Source organism: Maylandia zebra, linkage group LG23 (assembly GCF_041146795.1).
Source record: "Maylandia zebra isolate NMK-2024a linkage group LG23, Mzebra_GT3a, whole genome shotgun sequence".
Taxonomy (NCBI): Eukaryota; Metazoa; Chordata; class Actinopteri; order Cichliformes; family Cichlidae; genus Maylandia; species Maylandia zebra.
In genome coordinates this window covers 23,190,814-23,215,137 of record NC_135188.1, presented here as the reverse complement: position 1 = coordinate 23,215,137, position 24,324 = coordinate 23,190,814, and the positions used below count along the sequence as shown (strand labels likewise).

The following is a 24,324-nucleotide window of genomic DNA, read 5'->3' as shown; positions in this document are numbered from 1 at the left end:
ACACAGAAAATAGAAACATTTACAGTTACAATGCTTCCTGTTGCAAAACAGAGTGAAAATGTTTTCACAGTTGACAAAGCTAACTGTTAGGCAGACACACTCCCAATTTCAAAAAGACCTTCATTGAAGAGGTAACATTATCTGTGTCCACGAAAGCTATAATTTCACGCCTCTTCTCTAAGTGGGTGAGAGACACGCCATATGGGTCCATTTAATCTTGCACGTAAACTTTAAATGTGCTTCTATATTTAAATCTGTCTATTTTGAAAAAATGGCTCCTATATTTTAGAAGGTCACGGTCTGCCCTTTAGGCGTGTTCAGCTTATCTTAAGGTTGCAACCCTTGAACACCACGGCACAGCTGGGAATCTGTGTCATTTTGTATAGTCAGTAATTTACATAGAAAACTGTAACATCTGTATAAAAATTACATTCAATATGAACAAATTGACCAATATTCTATCACTATGCCAACAAATCAAGTTTGAACTCTACTTAAATGAATCATGACTACAGAGAACATGCTGGATAACTAAATTATTTTTGTTTTGTAAGAAAAAAAACAATACATGTTGGAACAGAAGTATTGTACATATGACATGTTGACAGTATACAGTATCAAATGATATGCTAACTATGTTTTAATTGAGATATAGGTATGTTGGCAAATGGGACACTTCAATCAACCTGTCTGCTAATCCTGAATGTACTAACAATGTGTGTAATCTCCATCCCAGCTGGATGGATACGGCAATAACAGTTTGTGTAGCACGTTGTCTATTTATAATAAGCTATTGGACGCAGGTGTTTAAATGGCTTTTTAATTGTTTCCAAGGCTGTGATGTAGCAATGAGACACTCAAGTGAACACTTAAGAGAATACAGCTCAGAGCCAGGTGCTACGTGTGGATGTATGCGTGTCCACGTGCAACACAACATGAGTAATGCCTCTGGCACTTTCGTGAAAAAGGACAGCACCTGTTACTTGAGGGAATACAAAGCATGCACAGGCACAGGTTTGAGTCAGAGTGTGTGAGTAAGAGAGACTGAAAGACTCTGACAAAGTCAAAAGCTTTTTTTTTCTTGCTTCAATATGTTCAAATATTTCTTTGAGCTGATTTGGCTTCATCTACATATTAAAAATAGTAGTAGTGATGGCATGGCATTGTCCTTTTGCAGCAGAAGGAATGGCATGTTATACTTGTTAACTGGTGTAAGAAGCAAGCTGTAAGCTATTTGTGTTAGCCAAGGCTTGGTGACTCAACCAATCTAATTTGAGGCCCACTGCAGCTATTTATCGACACTATAAGAAAGCAATTTGTTCTATGCAGCTGGAGAGCTGCTTGTTTGTGTCATTCATAATAATGGTCACTGGATTAAATACCACACTGGAGCTCTGCTCCCTAACATTGACAGTTCTACGATAGGCACCAGGCTGGCACATGATATATCTTTTGACTGTTGGCATAGTTGGACATTAAATGTATTACTATGTCCGTATTTCATAAGCAAAGTCAAATCTAGGACATGTCATTTTTAGTCCTTTGGCCAGTGCTGAGACTTAAGTAGCTTCTGATAAGTTTGGCTATTCATATTTCTAAATCTTGCAAACATAAAAAAATCCATATATTCTTGTATTAATGCCCTTCTCTCAGGCAGTAATGATGTTATATGAATGTTATAGTAACTATAACGGTCTTATAATATCACATAATTGCTGGACTTTTCTGATGATAGAAGCTCTGACATCCCGAAATTGATAGCTGACTGCCTAAAACATGTGACACGTTTTCAGCCAATGCATGAAATCCTATTATTCTGTCAGACGTTGCTTGCATCTTGGAGAAATGAGTGAGGAGTGCTCTGGATCCTGTGTCTTCCCATACTGGCCAGGAGATGGCAGGTCAGATTGTCTGAAAACTTTCATTCTTGCAAGACAGTAGTGAAAACAGTAAATTTTCTATATGACAGATTCCCAAAAACATCTCAGGTTTAGCAGAACTTGCATATTCTGAAACAGAAACAATGATCATTGCCTGGCTGAAGGGAACTCTGGCAGGCTGGTTATTTGCAGCATGCTCATCCCTTGGTATTCCAGATGAAGGTCAAGCTCTTTTAACACTAGTCTACCCCTCTTCCTTTACGCTACATCTGGAGCAGATATGCATACCACTTAATGTTTGTCTCCCAATGTTTGCACATACCAGCGTGAGTCTGGGACGAGTGTAAAAACGTAGTGAAAGTCTCAAATTCTTTGGTTCTGTTCTCTTCAATGTGACATCTAAACAAGTTAAAAACAAAAAATACCAAAAATAAAAATACCCCAAACCATCTTTAAAAAGATCAAATTCACTACAGAAACAATCACCCTGTGAGTCAGAGACTGATTTCACTTTTGTAATTTTATCCCACTGGCTCATTTAACATCTGTTAGTTGGCGAGACCAAATTAGGTATTTGTGGGTCTGTTAGATTTTTGATCCACTGGAAGCTGATACTACACTGTTACCCAGATGCTGCTGCTCTGTGCGTTTTTAGTTTGTCCTATCTGAGCCATAACATGGCAAATGTCAGTGTTTGTTCCGATGATTTACAATCACTATGGGGTTAAATTGCAGCTGGAAAAGTGCCATCGTGGCTTAGTCAAGTCTAAAAGAGCATGTTTTATCAACCAGAACAAAGGCATTTTCTAGTCTGTTAAAGGTCAGAAGGAGGAAAAGACCCGAGAGCTCAGCTGGTGGAAAATATGCACAACCGATCTCTGAAAAGTCTTATGGTTCTAATATAATTAATAGAGTTTATGGGATTCTTTTAAACAATAGAACCTCCCACTTATTAAGGATTTAAAGTTTAGGATGTGGGGGAGTGAGTGAGATGCACAGTAAAGGGATCCCCCTAATGGCATTACCAGGCAGACAGATGGTGCAGGAGTTGTAGTTTTTTTTTTCCAGGCACATGGGTGGAGGTAGAGGTGGTGACATTGGTGGAGTTCCTCCCCCGCTGCCGGGAACGCTCAGTGATCATCCCAGAGTGCCAACTCACCCCTTGCGGGTGTTTCAGTGGTACAGCCCCACCTCGCTCCAGAAGAGCACATGTCGGGTGACATGAATCAGAGAGGACAGGGGGAGTGAGAGAAGAAGCTCAGAGGCAGAAGGTTTAGTCACTGAGAGACTCCGAAAGGACTTCCGAATTGTAGATTGAAACGGAATCACTGTTTTGAAAAGGAAATATTTAATCTTTCCTGATTTTTTTTACTTAATCATCACAGAAAAAAAAAATTGGAAGTTTGATCTACAGGTAAGGATGTTTACATGAGTTTGATTTAAAATATAAATATGGGTTTTAGAACTTGAAGAAACTTAATATAAGAAACATGAATATTTAAAGTGTATATATTGCTGGCAAGAACAAAAAGATTCATTATTTTGGCTTAAATCTTTATGCGTAAGGCTTTGGAGTAATTCCGCAAGTCCAAACAAAATGTAACTGTAAATCTGGAATTATGCTTTCATAATGTGCCAACACTAAAAGCAACCACAGGGACAAACTGTGATTATGGCTTCGTCCCCTGTCCTCTCATTCTTGTTGCTACTGTGGCCGTGAGCTGTTGTTGACATGGGTTTGGAAATAGCTGAGGTCTGAGTGATTCACCATCTGTCCCCAGGGGTCGCTCAATTTGGAACACCCTACATATGAGCCATGCTTCTGTATATGTTGTGTATCACTCTGCATATGCACACTAGATACTGAAAGCCACTGCTGTCGCATGACTTTCCTTCTTGTAAATATGTTGGTAGTACCACAGAATGATTTGTTGCTGGTGTAAAACTACATTTTTAAATAGCTTATCTTAACTTTTTAAAATACAGTTTAAAATACAATTAGACTGTGTATTTATTATATGGATAAAATATTGGAGCATATGGCATAAGACCTATCTTTGGTGTTCATGTAAGAGGTGAACGGGAAGAAAACCTCCAAGTGATATCTCTGTAGTAGCCAGGGGGTGCTTGAAAAGATTAGTTCGGTTAATGTGAAAGTAAACTTGTGTTTGCAAATGGTATGGCTAAACAGTCGAAATTGTCAGCCGAATATAACAATAGCTAGCTAAAAATCTCAATTTAATAATTCAATCGTCTTAGCGGAGTGTTACGCTCAGTAAGTATCGATGTACCTATGGATGCAACTTCCCTGTTGGCAACACATTTTTGGAAGACTACAAGCACAACAACCAGCTGATCTGAGCAGAGTCAGGCCGAGCATAGACAAGTAATACACAATAAAGCAGGTTTATTTTTAAACTGTATTGTTGTATTATATTGCTTGGTGTGTGTTATGGAAATCTGTATCTGTTTTGTATATCTGATAGGAAAAAATATCACCTGATTTTTAAATCACAAAATATAGGTATTGGTAAAGCTCTAGCTATCAGTTAATTAAAGTTTGTTTATTACGAAGAAATTATGATGCATTTTAGCTAACAGTGTAAAGTTTGAGCTGAATAGTTGAAACTGTTTTAACACCCAACCAGACCAACCATAGCCAGACCAAAGGAATTTAGTTTACTTGTTTGGTTCAGATGAAATATTACCTTGTCTGATTTGCTATAAGTGATAAACACCACAAAATAAATGATAATAATATGTCCACCCATACATGGTTTGCACATTCTTGTAAAGCGTTAGGTGGCTACTTTTATTCATAGCATTGCACAATATGTACGCAATTACTCTGGTTTTGTTTTGCAAGCATGATTCAGCAGCAAGAAATCAACCTAAAGACGACAGCTCCTCTCATAGTCCAACTCTGGGGTTTCAAACTGGCATGACTCCTTTTCCCTTTGGCTGACACAGACCAGTTGTTTCGGTGTGTTGTGCAGAACCCACCCATGTTAACGTCAGACCATGTGGGCCTGCACTGACGCAACGTGACAGGGGCTTTAAGATCTGAAAATTGGCTATTAATAGAGCTGCAGGGGTTGTGTTGCTGGTGGCTGGGCAGCATGCTGCAGCTGAGAATCAAACGAGTTGAGTGCAGAGGGGGGTCACTATGTTTGTGGTGTCAGGGATCCAGTCCCATACAAAAAAATGACTTGATGATTGGGGCCCATTAACCTTAACGTAAACAGTTTTTTCCTAAACACAAAATTATTTATATGAAAGTATTTTTTTAATTGTGTTAATTCCATTTCATGAACTTTAGAGTTGAGAGCTGTTTCATAATTTTAGTATGTTGTTTACTATATTGTGTACTCTTTCTCTCTTTCAGATGTTGTTCATACCCAGGGCCCACTTGATGGAAGTCTTTATGCCCAAATCCGGAAAAAAGACTCCCTGGAGGGAGTTGTCACAGTCAATGGCCTCCCAGTCCGTGAAAACCCCTTGACTAACGAGAACCCATTGCAGCACACCAACCATCCCCTGCAAACTACTGACCACACCCTTCCTGTGGCAGGCCACACTTCCCTCCCTGCTGTCGACCATACCCTGTCTGTGAGCAGTGACTCAGGCAATTCTACCGCATCGATCAAGACTGATCGCACAGATGAGCAAAGCCAGTCTGTGCAGAGTGCTGTGAGCCACAACAATCCAACAGCAACTCACCCACCACTCAGTCCGCAAGAAAAAAGAGAGCTCGACCAACTTCTGAGTGGCCTTGAGGCACCAACTAAGCGGCAAGCCTACCTGCCTACATCTACCTGTCCAGGAGGAGGAGTACGACACTTAGTTCCTGCACAGGTGCATGTCAACGGGAGCCACACCAGGTTAGTGGGCGCTCCTTCAACAGAGGAGCGTGAGACAGATATTCTCGACGACGAGCTGCCTAATAGTCAAGAGGGAAACAGTGTGGACAGTTTGGGCACCATCTCATCCCTTGAGGGCCAAGCAACACCAGCTGACTTGTACTACCAATCACAGACTCCTGTCAGTGGCCAGAACGACGAGCCATACCTTGATAGAAGCGAGATGCCGGTGCATGGAGTACGAACTCCTACAGCGATGCAAGAGAGATCCGTGGACTCACCATCGCCACAGGGGGGTTACAACAATTATCAAAATGGAGGAGGGATGTATCGTTCACAGTCCTTTGGGAACCCACCTGCCAGCAGCCCTGAGACCACCCCAAAACTTATGCCCAGGGCCCCTGAGAGGAGCACCAGTAGCCGGGATGCTGTACAACGAGGTCTCAGTGCCTGGCATCAGCATAGCCTACCAGACGATCCATTTGGTCCTCCTCTTCAGTCAACTCATAGCTTGCCCCACTTTCCCACCTCAGCTTCACAGCGTGACATTGAGCAGTCAATCGAGGCACTAAATATGCTGATGCTTGACCTAGACCCAATCAACTCTCACATGTCTAAGTCCCACAGTGCGCCCCCTGGTGAGAACAGCCTCAATTCATCCCAGGTGCCATTCTCCCAGACCCTGGCCAGGCCATCATACCAAGCAGACTCTGCTATCCATGGCTACAACAGCTCTGGATCAATTGGCGACGGCATTCATCAGCCCCATCGCTCATCTGGGAGAGTCAGCCAGAGCCCAGTTATGGAGTCTCCAGTGCATTCTCCCCAGAGGCCCAATGCTGGCTACCAACACCAAAATATCACCCCAACACACACTCCTGAGCCCTACCTCCATACTCGCCATGCACCCCTTCATTACACCACTGATTCTAATTTCAATCAGCAGACCCCAGTGAAGCCCATGAACTCCCACCCAAGCAGTGGCACATCACACTCCCCAGAACTGCAGGGCTCGTCTCCGTATCCAGGCTATAGTGCCTCATCTTCACCCCTTCCCACTGTAACTCCACAGCCCAAGGACACATCTTCTTCATCGTTGCCCAGAGAACAAGATGCAGAGGAGGAGACGCTAAACTTGGAAGGCCTGGTAGCACACCGTATTGCAGGTAAGGCTTCAAGATATTGTCTGGAGTTAGTGTATGAATAAGGAAGGGACAGAGTGAGTGGTACTGGACTTGTAACTGTTGCAGGATATTATGCTGTTCTTTGTTTTTTTGTGCATAAATTAATTCATTTACAGTTGATTATCTATTACGTCTATTATGGATTAGCTTCAAAGTTTCCAAGTTTTTTAAGGTTTAAAAAAGAATATGTGAAATCGTTTTTTGCTATTCTTGTTTTCAAGGAAAAGATTGCACAAACACACATATGTCAGTATTTGTGGGTTGTTGGACTGATGGTGGCATGTTGTAGCCCCTAAAGGGGACTCAAAGAGCAGGTTAATACAGTCATTAGCGATGCTCTGTTTTGGAGGTTCAGGGAACATTATGGATGATTTGCCTGAAACTAATGAGCAAATAAATAAGCATAAAGATGTAAAGCAGATTTGTAGCATATGATATAGCCTAAAACACTTTTGATATTCTGAAAATGATATTCAACAAAACTTATATATCCAAAATGGCTAACACAATTTACGCATTATCTTGAAGTCTCTGTAATCTTAAGAACCAAGTAGAATGCCAGCGGTGCAGTTTCTATAACCGATCCATTACAGGGTGTTGTATTAGAGGAATAAGCCTTACTCATAAAGTTAGCTTCTCTGACTCAGAGAGCTGTGCAGAGCTGCTGAGAGTGGAAATGAGGTGAGAGTAAGAATAGCCAGGCATTCAGAGATCCCAGCTTCCATGCAATGTCGGCATGCACGATTTTCTTTGAAATGATTTGGAAGCTCTAAAGTGCCTCCCAGTGGAACAAAAATGTAAGTTCCTTTTTTAGCTAGGGGCTTGCGTGTCATCTCATTTGGAGAATACTTTTATTTATCCATTTCTGCTCTGACTTTTCTTTTCCTTTTCCATTCAACCCATCTCTTCACTGTATGGAAACCCTACCCTCCACTGCTTCTTCCTCTGCACTCACTCTCCTCCTCCTCCTCTACCTTCACCTGCTGCCTCCCTTCCACCACTTGACATCCCTCCCCGGAAACAGAGTACAACGCTCGTATTCGGGGCATCAGTGAAAGCATGACACCACAACAATCTGACCGCCATCGCTCCTATTCCTTCTCTGGTTTGTCCACTTTACCCCACCTTTAAATTCTGTCTTTGTTTCATTTTATTTGTCTTGCATTTCTAGAAACTTTCTCTGCTTCCTCATCATTTTCCCAATTATTTGTCCTTTCCCACTGCTTTCTTATTACTTGCAGCCACGTTTTTAAACATTGAGAATCTTTCTCACTGGCTCTGCCTCTCTTAAAGAGGGAATGATGCTGCCCTTTTATATTGATAGGATGCTTTCTCTTTAGCTGATACATCTTTGAACAAATATCCCGGGACTACACAAGCAACATAAAAAGATGTTAAAAAAGGGCATAATGATTTGATGATTCCTCATACTCAAATATTTTGGGGGATACAGGAGTTCGTTCCAGAGGGATGACCCCAGAAGTGACACAGGAGACGGGCAGGCGTCGGACCACGAGTGAGGGACAGTACCAGAGCGGCCATGATAGTACGTCAGCAGTGGATTCACCAGACTTTTCCAACAATCTTGCTCTCAACCCAGGAGGAAGACCCAGAGAGGTACAGCACTTGATTTTATGGTTAAGCCACGAGCACATGATTTTGTCACTAATTTTGTCCCCACTGAAAATCATGATAAATCCTAGAGGCTGACTGTTGTAGGATTTTCAAGACCAATACCAGCATCAGCTGATTTAAAAATCTGAAACTCTAATATGTAAATGCATATTCTTTTAGACAAGGAAAATAAACCCTTTACTTGATATTTGTTATGTGTAGTTATTCATTTACCCTCTGCCTGACTCTGCACTGGTCAGCAGGCTGTGCACTGCCCAAAGGGAAGTTGCAGAGTGCCCTCTGGTGGACAACCTATCCAATGTCAACACATGTTACATAGTTGACAGATGTCTCTGCTCTCTCTCCTATTTGCTTTTTAAATTCTATTGTGCCATTAGAAATGTTGCTTCTGATAGTTCCGCAAGTAGCTATTATTAGCCGATAAGTTCATATTTGCACTGAAGTAGTTTCATTTTATGCACGAAGGGGCTATAGCGACATATAGCGACATGTTTTTAATTGGGGTGGTGCAGGAGGAAGCAAACAGTCATACTTCATGCCCAGCTTTGGGCCTATCCTGGTATTATGGAAGAGAGTCCTAAACAATTTCCCCTTCAGCATGAGGTGAGCTACAGTAAAACATCGAGCTCTCGACTGTTTATTGTTCATAAAAGTTCTGACTTCAGACCTACCCCAACCAAGCAACAAACTAGCAGTGACTGCTGATTTGGATTTTAACTTTCTGTTCTGTTTCTCTTATCTGCGGAAAAATGTGCTTGAACTTCAAACTCTGCTTGCTCTGAGTGAGACAGAGAAACTTACGCATGCTTTTATATCAAGCAGAGCTGACTGATGTGATGACGCAAAACTTTTGTAAAGTACCCACAGCTGACTGCGAACGCTGCAGAGGAGGAATAACACAGTACACTGATGTTCCTGCACTTTCCATATTTTAATTTCTTTTACTTGTTTTTAAATATCTTCGTGGTCTTGCTCTGTTTTATGTGTCCCATATGCTCACGGTGTAGGAACTTGTACAACCCCTCAGGCATGTCTGCTAGTCAATCTAAAGTTCTGGGCAAAAACCATTAAAGAGAGGCAGGGTTTAGCTTTCATGTCTTTTTGGTTGATCCATTCTAGTTTGATTTTTCTCTTTTTTTTAAATTATTTTTAGCTTATTAATTACTCTGTCATGATATTGTGTCTTGACTCTAATCAAGTCAAGCTGCGTTGATTTTTCTGTAGACTAATTATACTTTTCTTTTATACTTCCTGACATAACTCCATATCTGTGTGCCTTGATCATCTCTTTCAGGGTCCAATGCACAGCTACCGAGAGACGTTTCAGGACAATGAAACAGACAGGTTTGCCAACAGTTCCACCTTTGGAGGTGGTGGAGGTGAGAATTTATTCCATATTCCATATTCTCCATCCCCTAGTCATAGCCACAACACACATAGGCTCACTCTGTCTAAGACATTAGATAGAAATTGTTGGTCTGAATCTAAATTACATTTATTTCTTTATTAAAAAATGCACAAGAAAGGCTGCTGGAAAACACTGAATTGTGAACAGAGGCTGAAGTTTAAATTAAGTAATTTTGTTTTCATTATATATAAATGAAACAAATACACAGCAAAGAACAAACTCCAAATAAAATAGAAGAAAAAAAAGATAAACAACCAAACTACAGTAAATAAAGGCTTTAAATGATTTTGCAATGGAAACAGCTCAGTAGCAAATAAAACTGAGTCTCTTCTCACAGTCATGAGCCCTCCAACTACTCAGATGCCCTCCTGTCTTCTGTAAGGCTGCACACTTCATCTTAGCCTGCGGACACAATGGTTTTCCCCCTTCATCCCAGGCTTCGTAGTCCATCTCCTGCCCATCCACCCAGATCCAGTCCTTAGATAAGAAGCGCAAACCAATCCAGACATGTTTAGTGGTGTGATATTTATTCAGCTCTTTCTGGATCAGCAGCATCTCAGTTTCTGATGCCACACTGGCCAGGTCATCATGGTGCTCCCTGCAGTACTCCAGAGCTTCCTCCCAAGTCTTTTCCTCTTCCACCACTACTGTGCTGTAGCAGAAGACAGGGTTGATATGGTCTGCATGTGCATCACGCCATTTTTTGTTATCAAAAAGTCCATAGTCTTCATTGGGTCGGTTTTCAGGTTGATCCTGTTTCCAGCAAAGCTCAGTCACCTGTCCACCTCCTGACCACAGCCACTTGTTTTTGTCTGAGAGATTCCTCAGCAGTCCTAACCAGATGTAGTCATTGAGATTGTGAGAGAGCTCCTGAAGCTTGAGGTTATCCCGTTCATTACTGACCGGGGCCAAGTCTGTGTATTTCTGCTGACAGTAACTTAAAGCTTTATCCCAAGGCATTTTCTCCTCAATGTAAACATACAGTGGGGCAAAAAAGTATTTAGTCAGCCACCGATTGTGCAAGTTCCCCCACTTAAAATGATGACAGAGGTCAGTAATTTGCACCAGAGGTACACTTCAACTGTGAGAGACAGAATGTGAAAAAAAAATCCATGAATCCACATGGTAGGATTTGTAAAGAATTTATTCGTAAATTAGGGTGGAAAATAAGTATTTGGTCACCTCAAACAAGGAAAATCTCTGGCTCTCACAGACCTGTAACGTCTCCTGTAAGAAGCTTTTCTGTCCCCCACTCGTTACCTGTATGAATGGCACCTGTTTGAACTCATCATCTGTATAAAAGACACCTGTCCACAGCCTCAAACAGTCAGACTCCAAACTCCGCCATGGCCAAGACCAAAGAGCTTTCGAAGGACACCAGGAAAAGTATTGTAGACCTGCACCAGACTGGGAAGAGTGAATCTACAATAGGCAAGCAGCTTGGTGTGAAAAAAATCAACTGTGGGAGCAATCATCAGAAAATGGAAGACATACAAGACCACTGATAATCTCCCTCGATCTGGGGCTCCACGCAAGATCTCATCCCGTGGGGTCAAAATGATCATGAGAACGGTGACCAAAGATCCCAGAACCACACGGGGGGACCTGGTGAATGACCTGCAGAGAGCTGGGACCAAAGTAACAAAGGTCACCATCAGTAACACACTACAACGGCAGGGAATCAAATCCCGCAGTGCCAGACGTGTTCCGCTGCTGAAGCCAGTGCATGTCCAGGCCCGTCTGAAGTTTGCCAGAGAGCACATGGATGATACAGCAGAGGATTGGGAGAATGTCATGTGGTCAGATGAAACCAAAGTAGAACTTTTTGGTATAAACTCAACTCGTCGTGTTTGGAGGAAGAAGAATACTGAGTTGCATCCCAAGAACACCATACCTACTGTGAAGCATGGGGGTGGAAACATCATGCTATGGGGCTGTTTTTCTGCCAAGGGGACAGGACGACTGATCCGTGTTAAGGACAGAATGAATGGGGCCATGTATCGTGAGATTTTGAGCCAAAACCTCCTTCCATCAGTGAGAACTTTGAAGATGAAACGAGGCTGGGTCTTCCAACATGACAATGATCCAAAACACACCGCCCGGGCAACAAAGGAGTGGCTGCGTAAGAAGCATTTGAAAGTCCTGGAGTGGCCTAGCCAGTCTCCAGACCTCAACCCCATAGAAAATCTGTGGCGGGAGTTGAAAGTCCGTGTTGCTCGGCGACAGCCCCAAAACATCACTGCTCTCGAGAAGATCTGCATGGAGGAATGGGCCAAAATACCAGCTACTGTGTGTGCAAACCTGGTAAAGACCTATAGTAAACGTTTGACCTCTGTTATTGCCAACAAAGGTTATGTTACAAAGTATGGAGTTGTATTTTTGTTATTGACCAAATACTTATTTTCCACCCTGATTTACGAATAAATTCTTTACAAATCCTACCATGTGGATTCATGGATTTTTTTTTTCACATTCTGTCTCTCACAGTTGAAGTGTACCTCTGGTGCAAATTACTGACCTCTGTCATCATTTTAGGTGGGGGAACTTGCACAATCGGTGGCTGACTAAATACTTTTTTGCCCCACTGTAGTTGCTAGAAGTTCCAGAAAAGCTCAGGAGGAGCAGGGTCCAGACGAAGACCTGATCCATCATTGTTTTGTTTCAAAGAGTGTTGCGAGCTGTGAATACCCAAAGTGTCAAAGCTATGAGATGTTTGACAGAAATGATTTGCATAGGCAGGCTCTGTCATTCGCTCAACCCATCAGTATTGTCGAGGGAGAAGAGAGAACAAAGTTTCAAGGAAAGAAACAGACTATAAAAGTCTTTCTTAAACACTCATTATTATGTCTGTTCTGTGCACTCCTCGTCCAACATTGCCCATACGGAAAAGAAATAGTAAAAACATATGATTTACTCATGAAAGTGGCCACTTTCTCATTACTTTCATATATTTTTTTAGTAAGTATCCAAAACATACAAGTTTCATTATATAATTTTTCAAGGGACCTTATATGTGTTTTCACCCTTGTATGCTTTTCATACAAGTTTCATACAAGACAGATACAAACTTTATAAGATGTATATATATCCTTTCCATATGGGTGGTCTTCTAGGAATGTAATTTTGGTCTCCATATTTTTAATTAAATTCAACAGCTATTTGATTTCTTTAAATTTCTGTCATCAATGCACTTCAAATATATCAAAGAAAGACACAGACATGAAGCCTGAGGTTATTGGGAAAGAGCAACTAATAGGGGTTGCGTGACTTCACAGCCGACAAACGAATCAAAAGAAGGATTTTCCATGTTGTTAGTGATTTCTTTCAAATGCAAATGTAGAGGTCAAGAGAAGAAACTCAGTGAGGGCTGAAAGAAACAATCTTTATTACTTCTGCTTTTTATCTTTCTATCTTTCCATCCTTTTGCTTTTTGTCATTTTATTCTTTGGCCATGTTGGTGCAATTAAATATAAAGTAATGTGGACTTAGGTGTATTTTATAATCTTTGAAAAACTCTCCAGGTTTGGGATAACATAGGATATATTTAAGCTATTAACATTAAATTATAATCCTATCAACAACACTGAAAAAGAGATCTGTCCTTTTCACTGCCTCCATCAAACCAGGTGTGTTTTTATAGTCAAAACAATCAAACTTACAAGTCATCTCACCAACCACTGCCCCCAAAATATATGTACTCAATTCAGTTATAGCACTGACCTCCGTGTTCAGACAGTCTGTGTGATACTGATATTTGGGAACCCCAGAGTCCTCTCTCCTGTCATTAGTCCTGAACTCACAAGTGTTCTAATAAGAAGGTGTTCTTTTGCACAAACATTCATATTTGCCCACCTTTACCCTTTACCATGCAATTACCATGTAATTGGCCCGCAGGCCAGAGTTTGACACCTATGAGCCTTCAAGTGTTACATATTCGTACATGTAAATCCACCATCTGATGAATTTCCATGTTGCATCATACTTTTGCAAAAGGGAAAACCTCTGTGCTTTCATTCCTTGTATTAGTCAGGGTACATTATTACGTATTCTCATATGTCATCACTAATGAGAAAGTTTTGCAAATACAAAATTTTTAAGAATCTTTTGAATCTCTTTCTTTCTCGTAGCTCGCTCTCCTCCAGATTTGAGCAAGACTCCTGTGTCACCGCTGGGATTGAAGCCTCATCAGCAGGGTGCAGCAGGTCAGTTTACCAGCATTAAATATATTTGTCTTCATTTAGAACTGACAGTATATATACTACAGATGATGTATACAAAATGATATTCAGTTCATGGTACAACATTCAGGTTTTCAGTATTTGCATCCAAAGAATTTGAATCTCCCAAATCATAATTAGATTTGACTAAAAGCACTTTAGCCATCCAGTGATAATTATACAGAAGTGTACAGTGCACAGAATCCCTGCACTATGTCATACTGTAGCTGACTGAGTAGAAGGTTGCTTTAATACTTTGCTGCCCTCTAGTGTGTAGAATTGTTCCTGCAAATGCTTCGACGCTAACAGTTCTTGCTCTGAGCTCAAGTGCATCTCTCTTCTCTCCTCCTTTTCCACACACCCTCTCTTCTTCTGTTGGTGTCTGCTTCTTTTTTCTTCTTGTGGTCAGACTTTCATTCTAATACTGGAGAACAAGGTAAGCTTACTTTTTGTGGCACCACCAAACCCATATTTGATATTTCTGTGCTCGACTATACATGAATTTGTCTTTGTTTTATGATGATTGATGTTAGATTAATTTCCTGTTTCTGTCAGTTTCGCCTTTTCCAAGCTTCTGATGCCTGTTAACTGATTTGTCTTGTTACGTTCAGGGCATCCAACTGTTGCGTGATGCACCAAAAACCGATCTGACCATACACATGTATGTGTGTGTCTGTTTTAACACGCAGATAATCGAGGTTTTGGCGACTCCAGGGTACAACCTTTGAATGCTCCTCTCTCCTCCAGCAGTCCCATCCACAGCACTGATGGGTGAGTCTTCTGTCACTTATTTTTCTTGGATAAAATTTTTAGCCAGTACATGTTTTTTATACATATTAAGCAAATGTTACTTTTCTTTTTTTTATACTCATATCCAGGATGTCATTTACGGAGTATGATGCTGAAAGTTTCTGAAGAACCCTTGTGATTGAGGTTAAAATAAAGTGATTTCGCAACTGGAGCGTGAAAAGCCCAAATTTTAAATTAAAATAAAAGTTTCCGGTTCTAATACATTGACACATATGGGGACATACTGCTGTGAAAGTACTTCATTTCATGCATATAGATAGCTTGGAGACCCAAATTAGATATTCAGGTTAACTGAGCAAGCACTTGGCGACAGTGGGGAGGAAGAACTCCCTTTTAAAAGGAAGAGAGCTTTGACAGAACCACGCTCAGGGAGGGGCCAGACAAGTTATAGAGTGTGTGAGGACACAGAGGAAAGAAATGAGAGCATAGAGACATGAGGACAAAACAGAAAAGATAGAAAAGAGAAGAAAACATTTAATAACATGCTGTAGATGCATATAAACACACTGTGTTTGAAGAGAGGTGAGTGAAAAAGAAGTGCTTAGTGCATCATGGAGAGTCCTAGCATCTACTTCTAAAAACCACAAGTAAACCAGCAGTCTGAGTGCTGTGTTAGCATAATAACATAACGAAAAGTATTTAAGACATGACAGAGCCTAAATATTCAAGACTTTGCTTGTAAGGATTTACACTGAGAAATTCCACATCACTTCCTGTGTATAATGTCTTTCATTAGAGAACAATCACCAGTCACATTTCATGTGGCCTGTATATGATGTATCGCAGCATTATCCCAGCAGTGATAGAAATAAAACCAGTACCTCAAACTGAATTTTTGTTATTACTGCACCCACCTGCAGTACCATCACAGCTCACTAGGGGGCTCCAGCTCACACTTTGGGAATCACTGGACTAAAGCAATGGTGTCATCATTCAGTATGATGCTGTAGAGAAGTGAAAGTGATGCTGAGAATAGATTAGCAGCCAAACATCCAGGAAAGCAAGCATATAAGTGATTACAGATCTTTCTCGTTGAACTTACAGATTAGCATCATCATTGCATTGGCGAGCAGTTGAACAAAAGTTCAATAGCCTTATTAATTTAGTATCAAAGACTGAGCACAGATGGAGTCACTCTGTTTTCTATCTATATTTAATCCACATAAACAGCTAAATAGAGTCAAAATTGCAGATTCAATTCAAAATGGCAATCAGATTATAATAAATAACTATCCACACAGATACAGACAAAAATGAATGCATATTCAATGCCACTATTTAACAAAAACCCAAACCGCACCCCCGAAACTGATACAATATGTTCATGTTTAGGATCCTTTCAGAGGGCGACGAACCAACCAAAAGACCTAATAATGCTTTTAAAATAATAATAATAACATTATACAGTGGGGTAATTTTCATTGAGGTTACTTAGATATGAGCTGCCGATATCATCCACAAGATGTATTTTACGAACTGGAATAAGTGCTGAAATGTCAACATCAAGTCAGCTTGAGCATCCTTATCACATTTAATGTTCGGTGTAAGGATCAGGTACAAAAATACAATAACATACCTTTTCTCACTTTTATGATTGTAGAAGAAGAACTAGTTCTTCAGATGCCGTCCCACACAGCCCCGCCTCTATTCACCCCCACAGATCTGCTTCCCCAGACGGATCTCAGGTCAACATTATGGGCGTCCACACAGTCCCCGGCAGCCCTAACACCCTCCACCGCACAGTGGCCACCAATACTCCTCCGAGCCCTGCACTGCAGAGACGCCTGGGTCAAGCCAGCCCCTTGCTGGGCAGGCACCCACCTCCATCTGGTGTTCCTTCAAGTCCTCTGATTGGCCGAAACCCTAAAACAGCAGCTGCCGGTGTGCCACCTAGCCCTCTGATGGGGCGCCGCACGGCAACGAGTGGACACAGTACGCCTGATGAGCTGGGCGCTGCCTCTCGCCAGGGGGGCATCCATCAGCCTGCCACGCCTGCTTTCCCAGTCTCCCCACAGCTGCCAGAAAAGCGACACATGTCCAGTGGAGATGCAGACAGAATGGAGAACAAGAACCTGATGCCAATACCGATCAGTGTTAGCAGCACGCCTAACCTGTCTGGGACACACACTCTCCCAGACGTCTCCAAGTCTATATACGGTAAAAGGGAACTTTTTTTTTTTATACCTTTCATGAACCTCATGGGCTAAATATCACTGATTTTCTTCACCTAATTTCATTCAAACAGACGGTTATCCTGACATCAAGATGAATGTCAAGTTTGTCCAGGACACCTCCAAGTACTGGTACAAGCCAGACATCTCCAGAGAGCAAGGTGAGAGTCAGGAACTTCAACCAATTTCAGCTGCTCATCCTCTCATCATTGCTTTTCTTTTTATTCTCCTCATCTTCTTCTTGTAGCCATCAGTTTGCTGAAGGACAGGGAGCCTGGGGCTTTCGTCATAAGGGACAGCCACTCTTTCAGAGGGGCCTATGGTCTGGCTATGAAGGTGGCCTGCCCACCACCAACTGTCCAGCAGAACAAAAAAGGTAAAGGCTTCCCGCACTCTGCTCTTGGCTTGCTTGTGAAACATCTGCCTTCTCCAACAGCTGGATCAGCTGAGTATGTCTTTCTTTTAGTTGGTGACATGACTAACGAGCTAGTGCGGCACTTCCTGATTGAGACAAACCCCAAAGGTGTCCGCCTGAAGGGCTGTCCCAATGAACCCTATTTTGGTGAGTTTCTGCTGGTGTTTTTTTTCTGTTTGCAACATCAAAATCACAGGTTGAAATTTAATTTAATATCAGACTGATCCAGTCTGACAGAGAGACCATTGCTTTCTGTTTGTAGGCTGTCTTTCTGCTTTGGTGTACCAACACTCAATGACCCCACTGGCTTTGCCATGCAAACTGATGATCCCCACCAAAGGTAACTCTTGTTTTTTTAACTCTACTTTCTTAGTTTCTTTAACATTTTATGGAACGGGAATCCACTCAGACTTTTAGTACAAACCAAATTATTGATAGGTACTTCCATGTTTTTGATAAAAATGTCAATTTTATTTTACACTTTACAATTTATTTGCTGCAAGTAATTGTATTCAGATGCAAAAATATAACATCTACTCTATTCGGTCTCTCCAGACCCAAATGAAGAGGCACTAGAACTCACCACACCAACTGATCCAGTTGTTGAACTTCTTAAGCAGGGAGCGGGTAAGTGTCACTGAAGTCTACTAGAAGAAAAAAGGGATAAATTATGATTCTACAAAAACTAACTCTTTGTGAAAAGTAGAGATGCACCAATTGCAATTTTCTTGGCCTGTTCCAATTTCCAATTTTTTAGTTCTTTTTTTTAAGTGTGATGTGCCAATACCATTTTTTTTAATTCTGGTTTCTTTCTTAAAACTAAAAATGACAACAAAATCACATTTTCTTCAATGCAATATTCTAAATTATATAGCAATAATAGAAATTTTTAAACTTACAAAATTTTCCCCCAAAACTACAGTAAGTTACCGGGTATTGTCTCACAGAAGTAACTGAAAATAACCTACTGGAAAGAGATACAGATAATTAAAATGACTTCCTGTATATCTAGTTTTACCTGACATATTTCAGCTTGCCAAATAAAACCAGTTGCAAGAGATTCATACAACAAAACAGTTATATGTTTATAAATTCAACAGCCAACATGAAATCAACACCTTTTCCTTTTCACTTCTGTCATAAATTTTTTTTCGTAACTGCTTTTATTCCGCGGGCATACTGAGGTTCATACTGAGGCTGCTAGCATATGGCTTGCGCCGGACTCTGGATAGCTTTAGTTTTAGCCACTTTGCTTTTGTTTGCTTCCCTAAAATATCCATATTCAACTGGATGATGGTGATTTTATGTGGGATTAGATTTGCTGCAAATGTTTTAGTGCCGGTTCCCATGTGGTTTACTTTAAAATTTGTCACTTTACTCACAATGAGGAGTTTAACATCCAGCATTTGGATGTCAGCGTGTGCTGTTCTTTTGCAGATATGTTGCGCATGCATGACAAAGACCAGCTTATAATCAGATATATGTGAAACTGTTTGGCCAGTCACCAGTTGTGGCACAGACTAATGGAATCAGGCCTGTTCTGGTCCCTGAATGGACAATTTGTGCATTTCAAGAAAAAGAAAAAAACTTTTTTTTTTTTTTTTTTAGAAACATCAGATCACTTGCTTACACAACCTTGTCATCCTTACTTTACAGTCCAGAAGGTTCCTGAGGAAGCCCATGGTAAATACTGGTTTGCACTGCTCTGCTTCATCATGGAATTTTACTGAATATGAGTGTGCTCTTTCCCAGAGGGTTTCAGTCACTGTTAACAAATTTTACAACTAAATAAAACTCGGAAAAAACTTGAAATTCATGCATGTTATGTAAAAATATGCGTTGCATGATAACTTGTGTCATAACATTATTCACTGTATGCATTTTTAATTATCCTCACTACAGCTTCCATCACTTTAAGACAAACTGCATGCACACTGTTTTTTGTTTTTTTTGTAGGATCTTCTCTTATGTAGCAGTGTTTTTCCATTGTTTACCTCTAGCGTGCAATGTTCTCTACATCAACTCTGTGGACATGGAATCGCTCACTGGGCCTCAGGCAATTGCCAAGGCAATTAGTCAGACGCTGTCAACCAACCCTCTGCCCGCTGCCACCACCGTCCACTTTAAAGTGTCCACACAGGGCATCACACTCACCGACAGTCAGAGAAAGTGAGTAAGCACGTTCAGGAGTAACTCTAATATTAACAATGGTCTTAATAAGGGTCTGTTATATCTGTTATATATATTAGTATGATAGTCCCTAACAAAAAGAAATGTTTACTGCAAAAGTAATTTTGCACCCTCTAGTGGTAGCCAGTAAACCAGTAATCACATGACAGCATTTTTCAGCAAACACCAAGAGATACCCTGTGCAATGTTTCACATCCAAGCATGGTCTTTTAATGTAATGTTATTTTATATTCATTCATTCATTCATTTTTACTGCAGGCTTTTCTTTAGAAGACATTATCCAATAAACACGGTAACCTACTGTGACATTGATCCCCAGGACAGAAAGTAAGACTTTCCTTTAATGTACTGAATATATATATATATATATATATATATATATATATATATATATATATATATATATGTATATATATATATATATATATATATATATGATTAGTGTAATTACTTAATTCAAAATTATATTTTTTATTGTATTTTGTATTTGATTTTTTGTTTTTTGTTTAGATGGGGCAAAGAAGGAGGCGGCTCAGTGAGGTAAGTTTGCATGCTTTAAAGATAAATGTGTATAAAGAGTTATCTGTGTACTGAACGTCATAAACAACTGAATTCATTTCACTAACCACTTAAAAAAATATTGTTTGGTTTCCTTTTCCAGATGTCCAATAGCTACAGTATTTAACCTTATCTGGCAAAAAGGTTGAGACACATCAAACTTTAAATTTAACAGAAACTTTTAACACAAACTCAACATATCCAAGGGTGAAACTGAGAAATTTGATTGTTTAGTGAAAAATAGATGACATCATTGGTTTAATGCAATCAAAATGTCTCAGAAAAGCCTCGGCTCTTCTTTTAACACACCTAGCAAGCATTTAGCAACTGAGGATATCAACTGCCAAAGTTACAAAAGCAAAATGATTTTTTGATGCTTGCCCCAGCATGAATTTGAAGTTGTTCAAGGTCACCTTAATTATATTTGGACCTGTTGATAGACACTGTCACTGAAGCACACTGGAATATTTTTGTTATGAAAGGCATTCATGTTTGTTTGTTTTTAACTTTGGCACAGTACTTTTGTAACAAGTAGACTGTCAAACTGCTTGCTGACTAATGACTTGTGATAACAGAGTCATTTGCCTTTGTTTAAGTATAATATATGTTTTTCTTGCTTTCAGGCTTTTTGGATTTGTGGCAAGGAAACAAGGAAGCACAACAGACAATGTCAGCCACCTGTTTGCTGAGCTGGACCCAGATCAGCCCGCCTCCGCCATCGTCGGCTTCGTCTCTAAAATGATGCAGCGATGAAACCCTTAACGTTCAAATGGCAGTGGCCGTTTTGCAATCTTCCCTCATTGTTGGTGTCCTCTTTGCCAGGGCTGGATGGAGTCCTTTCCTTCTGTTTTATGTTGGGTTTTTGTTTTCCTTCTCTGTTTTTTCCTCTCTGCCTTGCTGGTTTGTTTTGATCTAATTGAAGTAGTCTCTGTTTGAAGGCTTTGGTGTGGATCGAAACTGGAGCTAGAGGATGTGTGATGCGGAGCTATGCATGTGACAAACATGGAAGCCATTGGAGGGAGAAGATTTATCGACAGGGTAACCTGTGCTTGGAGAACTTAGCTAAAGACTAAAAGAAAAATGCAAAGTCTAGTCAGGGAACATAAAAGGAAGTGGATGTTTCAGGGTTTTCTGTTGTTCTTGTCGATTGATTTACCAAAGGTAGCTGCAATACAAGTGCGAGAATGATGTAGCTGTTAAGCCATTATTATTTCCTCCTTTTAAAAGATGAAACATTGAAAAAAAAATCTGTTTTCTTGAACTCATCTTCAGGAGTAAAAAAAAAATGTTGGCCTTGATGGCTTTTAGCAAAACTGTCTGAAGACATTATGCATGTTAGCTTGATCTTTAAGCTTGACTCTTCTACCTTCCACAAAAGTCATTGTGAAATCCTTAGAGTGGCCATTTCCAGGTCTGTTATGTGTTGGAAAGGGCTCTGCAGTGAAACGACTGATCTAAACTGCACATAACAGACCAGACTTAACAAAAAAAAGAAAAGGGGAGGGAAAAAAAGGACAATAAAACAATGCCACGCTAAGGTCACCGAACTTTGTGTCAGTGCAGCCACTTTTGCATCACCTCAGCATCCAGTCCGAGCCTGATTTCTCTCTCTAAAAACACAAAAAAACCTTGCTTCTTGGATTATCCACCTGATATCGGCAAGCTCGCAATTGCATGCCAGACAGAGGGATTGTTTTATCTAGAAGGTGGAGCCGCTGATTCAGGCCAAGACTCTTTCCTCCCAGAGTCACACAGACTTCGTCATCACCAACTGCTTGATAGACGCTGCCACTGAAACACACTGGAAATCACCAGGGACTGGCCCAATGACCTGGACCTATGCACTGTTCTTTATGCATGTTGTTGTCCCAAAATGCACCCCCCCCCCCCCCCCCCCCCCATAGTGACATCCAACATCACTGAAATCATTCTATGCCATGTGCTTAAAACTAAAAACCTTTAGACGAGTACTCTGACGCCGTATGACTTGTCAAAGACTGCATGAAATAGAAACTTTTTTTGTACTCTTCTCAGAGTCCTACGAAACAAACAAAAAAAGGAAGTAGAACAACCCACTGTTGAAGTAGTCACATGATGGTGAGATGCTATGTTTTTACCTTTGTTTTCATTTAGTTTTCAGTCCATTTGGGCCAGGGTTACCTTTCGCTGTATCAAGGACAGTTTTATGTTCCACGGTGTTGTCAAAATTTACATCTGGATACCATTTAGTGTTAAAAACAAAGAAAAAAAAAACACATGAGAAGTTTCCACACTGTGCGCAATGCCTGCTTGTTGAACACACGCTCAACCATTCACAATAAGCTAAGGGGAAAAAAATTGATATTGATATAAATGTACATAGATACTACTTTGAAAGGTGACATAGCGAAAAAAAGTATTTATTTTTGTTGCTTTGGTCCCTCATGATTACTCATATATACATATATTGTACAGTCTAGATAAAGAAGATTACCTAATAGGGTGAGAAAAAAAAGATATATACTTATTTTGGCTAATGATTTCAAAGTCTGGCGATTTTGAAATGCGTTTGAATATATGGTGTACATTACTTTGTACATGTATATGTTTGTTTTCACCTTGTCATGTATTACTCTTTTTTTCTGCCTGTTTTTTTTCTTCTTCTTCCCAAACGAGGTGGGGCGCAAAGGAGACAGGTCTGAAATGTGTAGACAGAAATATCTGAGTGTGCTTCCTTACATTTGGAAGGCAAACATATCGAAGCTGTTACATTTAAATGTGTGAGAAAAAAAAGGAGGAGGCCAACCTCGAATGCAATATGAAAACAGCTTTTATGCATCCGTTACAGTTACAGTTATAATTTTGCCAAAGATTCATACGTCTATGCTAACTTGCTGCATGCTGCTTCTCAGTTTCCATTTGTTTTGTGTTTCATTCATTTTTCAGTCTAGCTCAACTTGAGCAGCCAGGTTATTATGGGATGTTCGATATTAAATAATTGCAAGACAGCAAGACATTGAGATGTCTTGCAATGACAAAAGTATTTTGGGGGTGGGCAGGCGTTTGTTGTCTCCAAAATGTATTTGCTTAAGATTGAAAAGTCCCACTGTGCCCATCTCAAAGAAGAACAATGAAGTTCTGTTCAATTACCAAAACATTAAATTTCAAATAGACGTCAGTGCTGGAGGTAGATAAAGTCAGACATGTCTCATCGTGATGCTAAAGCTCTGCACTTGCAGCCTTGTCAGACCTCCAAAGGTGTCCCCCCCCCCCCCCCCCCCCCCCCCACCACCCTTTGAGAGTCATTGATTTATTTATTCTTATTTATTCTTTCATTTCCTTACAAATTTCCATGTTTCATTGTCACAGCTTTGCAGTTTTTACAGCGTTAATGATTTTAGGAATGTACGGTGGCGCTTTATTGAAAGCAAAGAGGTACAGTGCACTTAAATCAATGTCATTTGAAAAGAAAAACTAAAGAACTAAATGTTGAAATACAATTTAAAAAAATCTAAACTATATTGTACCTGTTGGCTTTGAGTCAAGAGTTACCTTGTTGTTTCATTGAAATTAAAAAAAAAAAGATTCTGTGACCCCTTGTACAGATGAGACTTGTATGTTGTATGAATGTTCTACTATGGATGTGCAAAAGGGTCTCAGATTTTGTCTACGCTTATCATTTACATTATGCTGTCATGGCTTACCTGTTCCTGAGGAAAAAAATGAAATAAAAACATTAAAGCAATACAGATACATTACGTTAAAGGCATGTGGGTGTTTTTTTTTTACTGCGCTTTTTTAATACATGGGTTCAGACACTGACTTCTTAGTCTGACCCTCACCCAGAACCAGTTTGATTAGAGAGACCCTGGCATGGAAAAATTACCTGGAGGGATCATCTGGGCTGATTTGACATTCATGAAGGCCAAGCTTGGAGCCTCATTTGATATTGCTTAGTGGGAATGTATCTTAAATGCACAGGGCTTGGCTCGGCCTTAACAAACCGTACGGGTCTGT

At 40.4% G+C, this 24,324-nt stretch overlaps 1 protein-coding gene across 6 annotated transcripts in view; it reads left to right on the top strand.

Annotated features, from left to right (window-relative positions):
- tns1a (tensin 1a) overlaps positions 1-24,072 on the top strand; it is a 126,967-nt gene extending 102,895 nt beyond the window's left edge. For 3 of the 6 annotated variants that reach the window (XM_024798865.2, XM_024798861.2, XM_024798867.2), the window contains 18 exons: positions 5,266-6,906; positions 7,949-8,029; positions 8,378-8,541; positions 9,854-9,938; positions 14,095-14,169; positions 14,594-14,620; positions 14,874-14,955; positions 16,595-17,151; positions 17,240-17,326; positions 17,413-17,541; positions 17,632-17,727; positions 17,843-17,920; positions 18,136-18,207; positions 19,189-19,263; positions 19,581-19,749; positions 20,029-20,097; positions 20,281-20,310; positions 20,952-24,072. In XM_024798865.2, coding sequence (XP_024654633.2) covers positions 5,266-6,906; positions 7,949-8,029; positions 8,378-8,541; positions 9,854-9,938; positions 14,095-14,169; positions 14,594-14,620; positions 14,874-14,955; positions 16,595-17,151; positions 17,240-17,326; positions 17,413-17,541; positions 17,632-17,727; positions 17,843-17,920; positions 18,136-18,207; positions 19,189-19,263; positions 19,581-19,749; positions 20,029-20,097; positions 20,281-20,310; positions 20,952-21,081 — 3,647 coding nt within the window. In that variant the 3' untranslated portion in view covers positions 21,082-24,072. The remainder of the gene's footprint in view (positions 1-5,265; positions 6,907-7,948; positions 8,030-8,377; positions 8,542-9,853; positions 9,939-14,094; positions 14,170-14,593; positions 14,621-14,873; positions 14,956-16,594; positions 17,152-17,239; positions 17,327-17,412; positions 17,542-17,631; positions 17,728-17,842; positions 17,921-18,135; positions 18,208-19,188; positions 19,264-19,580; positions 19,750-20,028; positions 20,098-20,280; positions 20,311-20,951) is intronic. The other 3 variants (XM_024798863.2, XM_024798862.2, XM_024798866.2) reach the window with 3 other exon arrangements.
- The last annotated feature ends 252 nt before the right edge of the window (positions 24,073-24,324 follow it).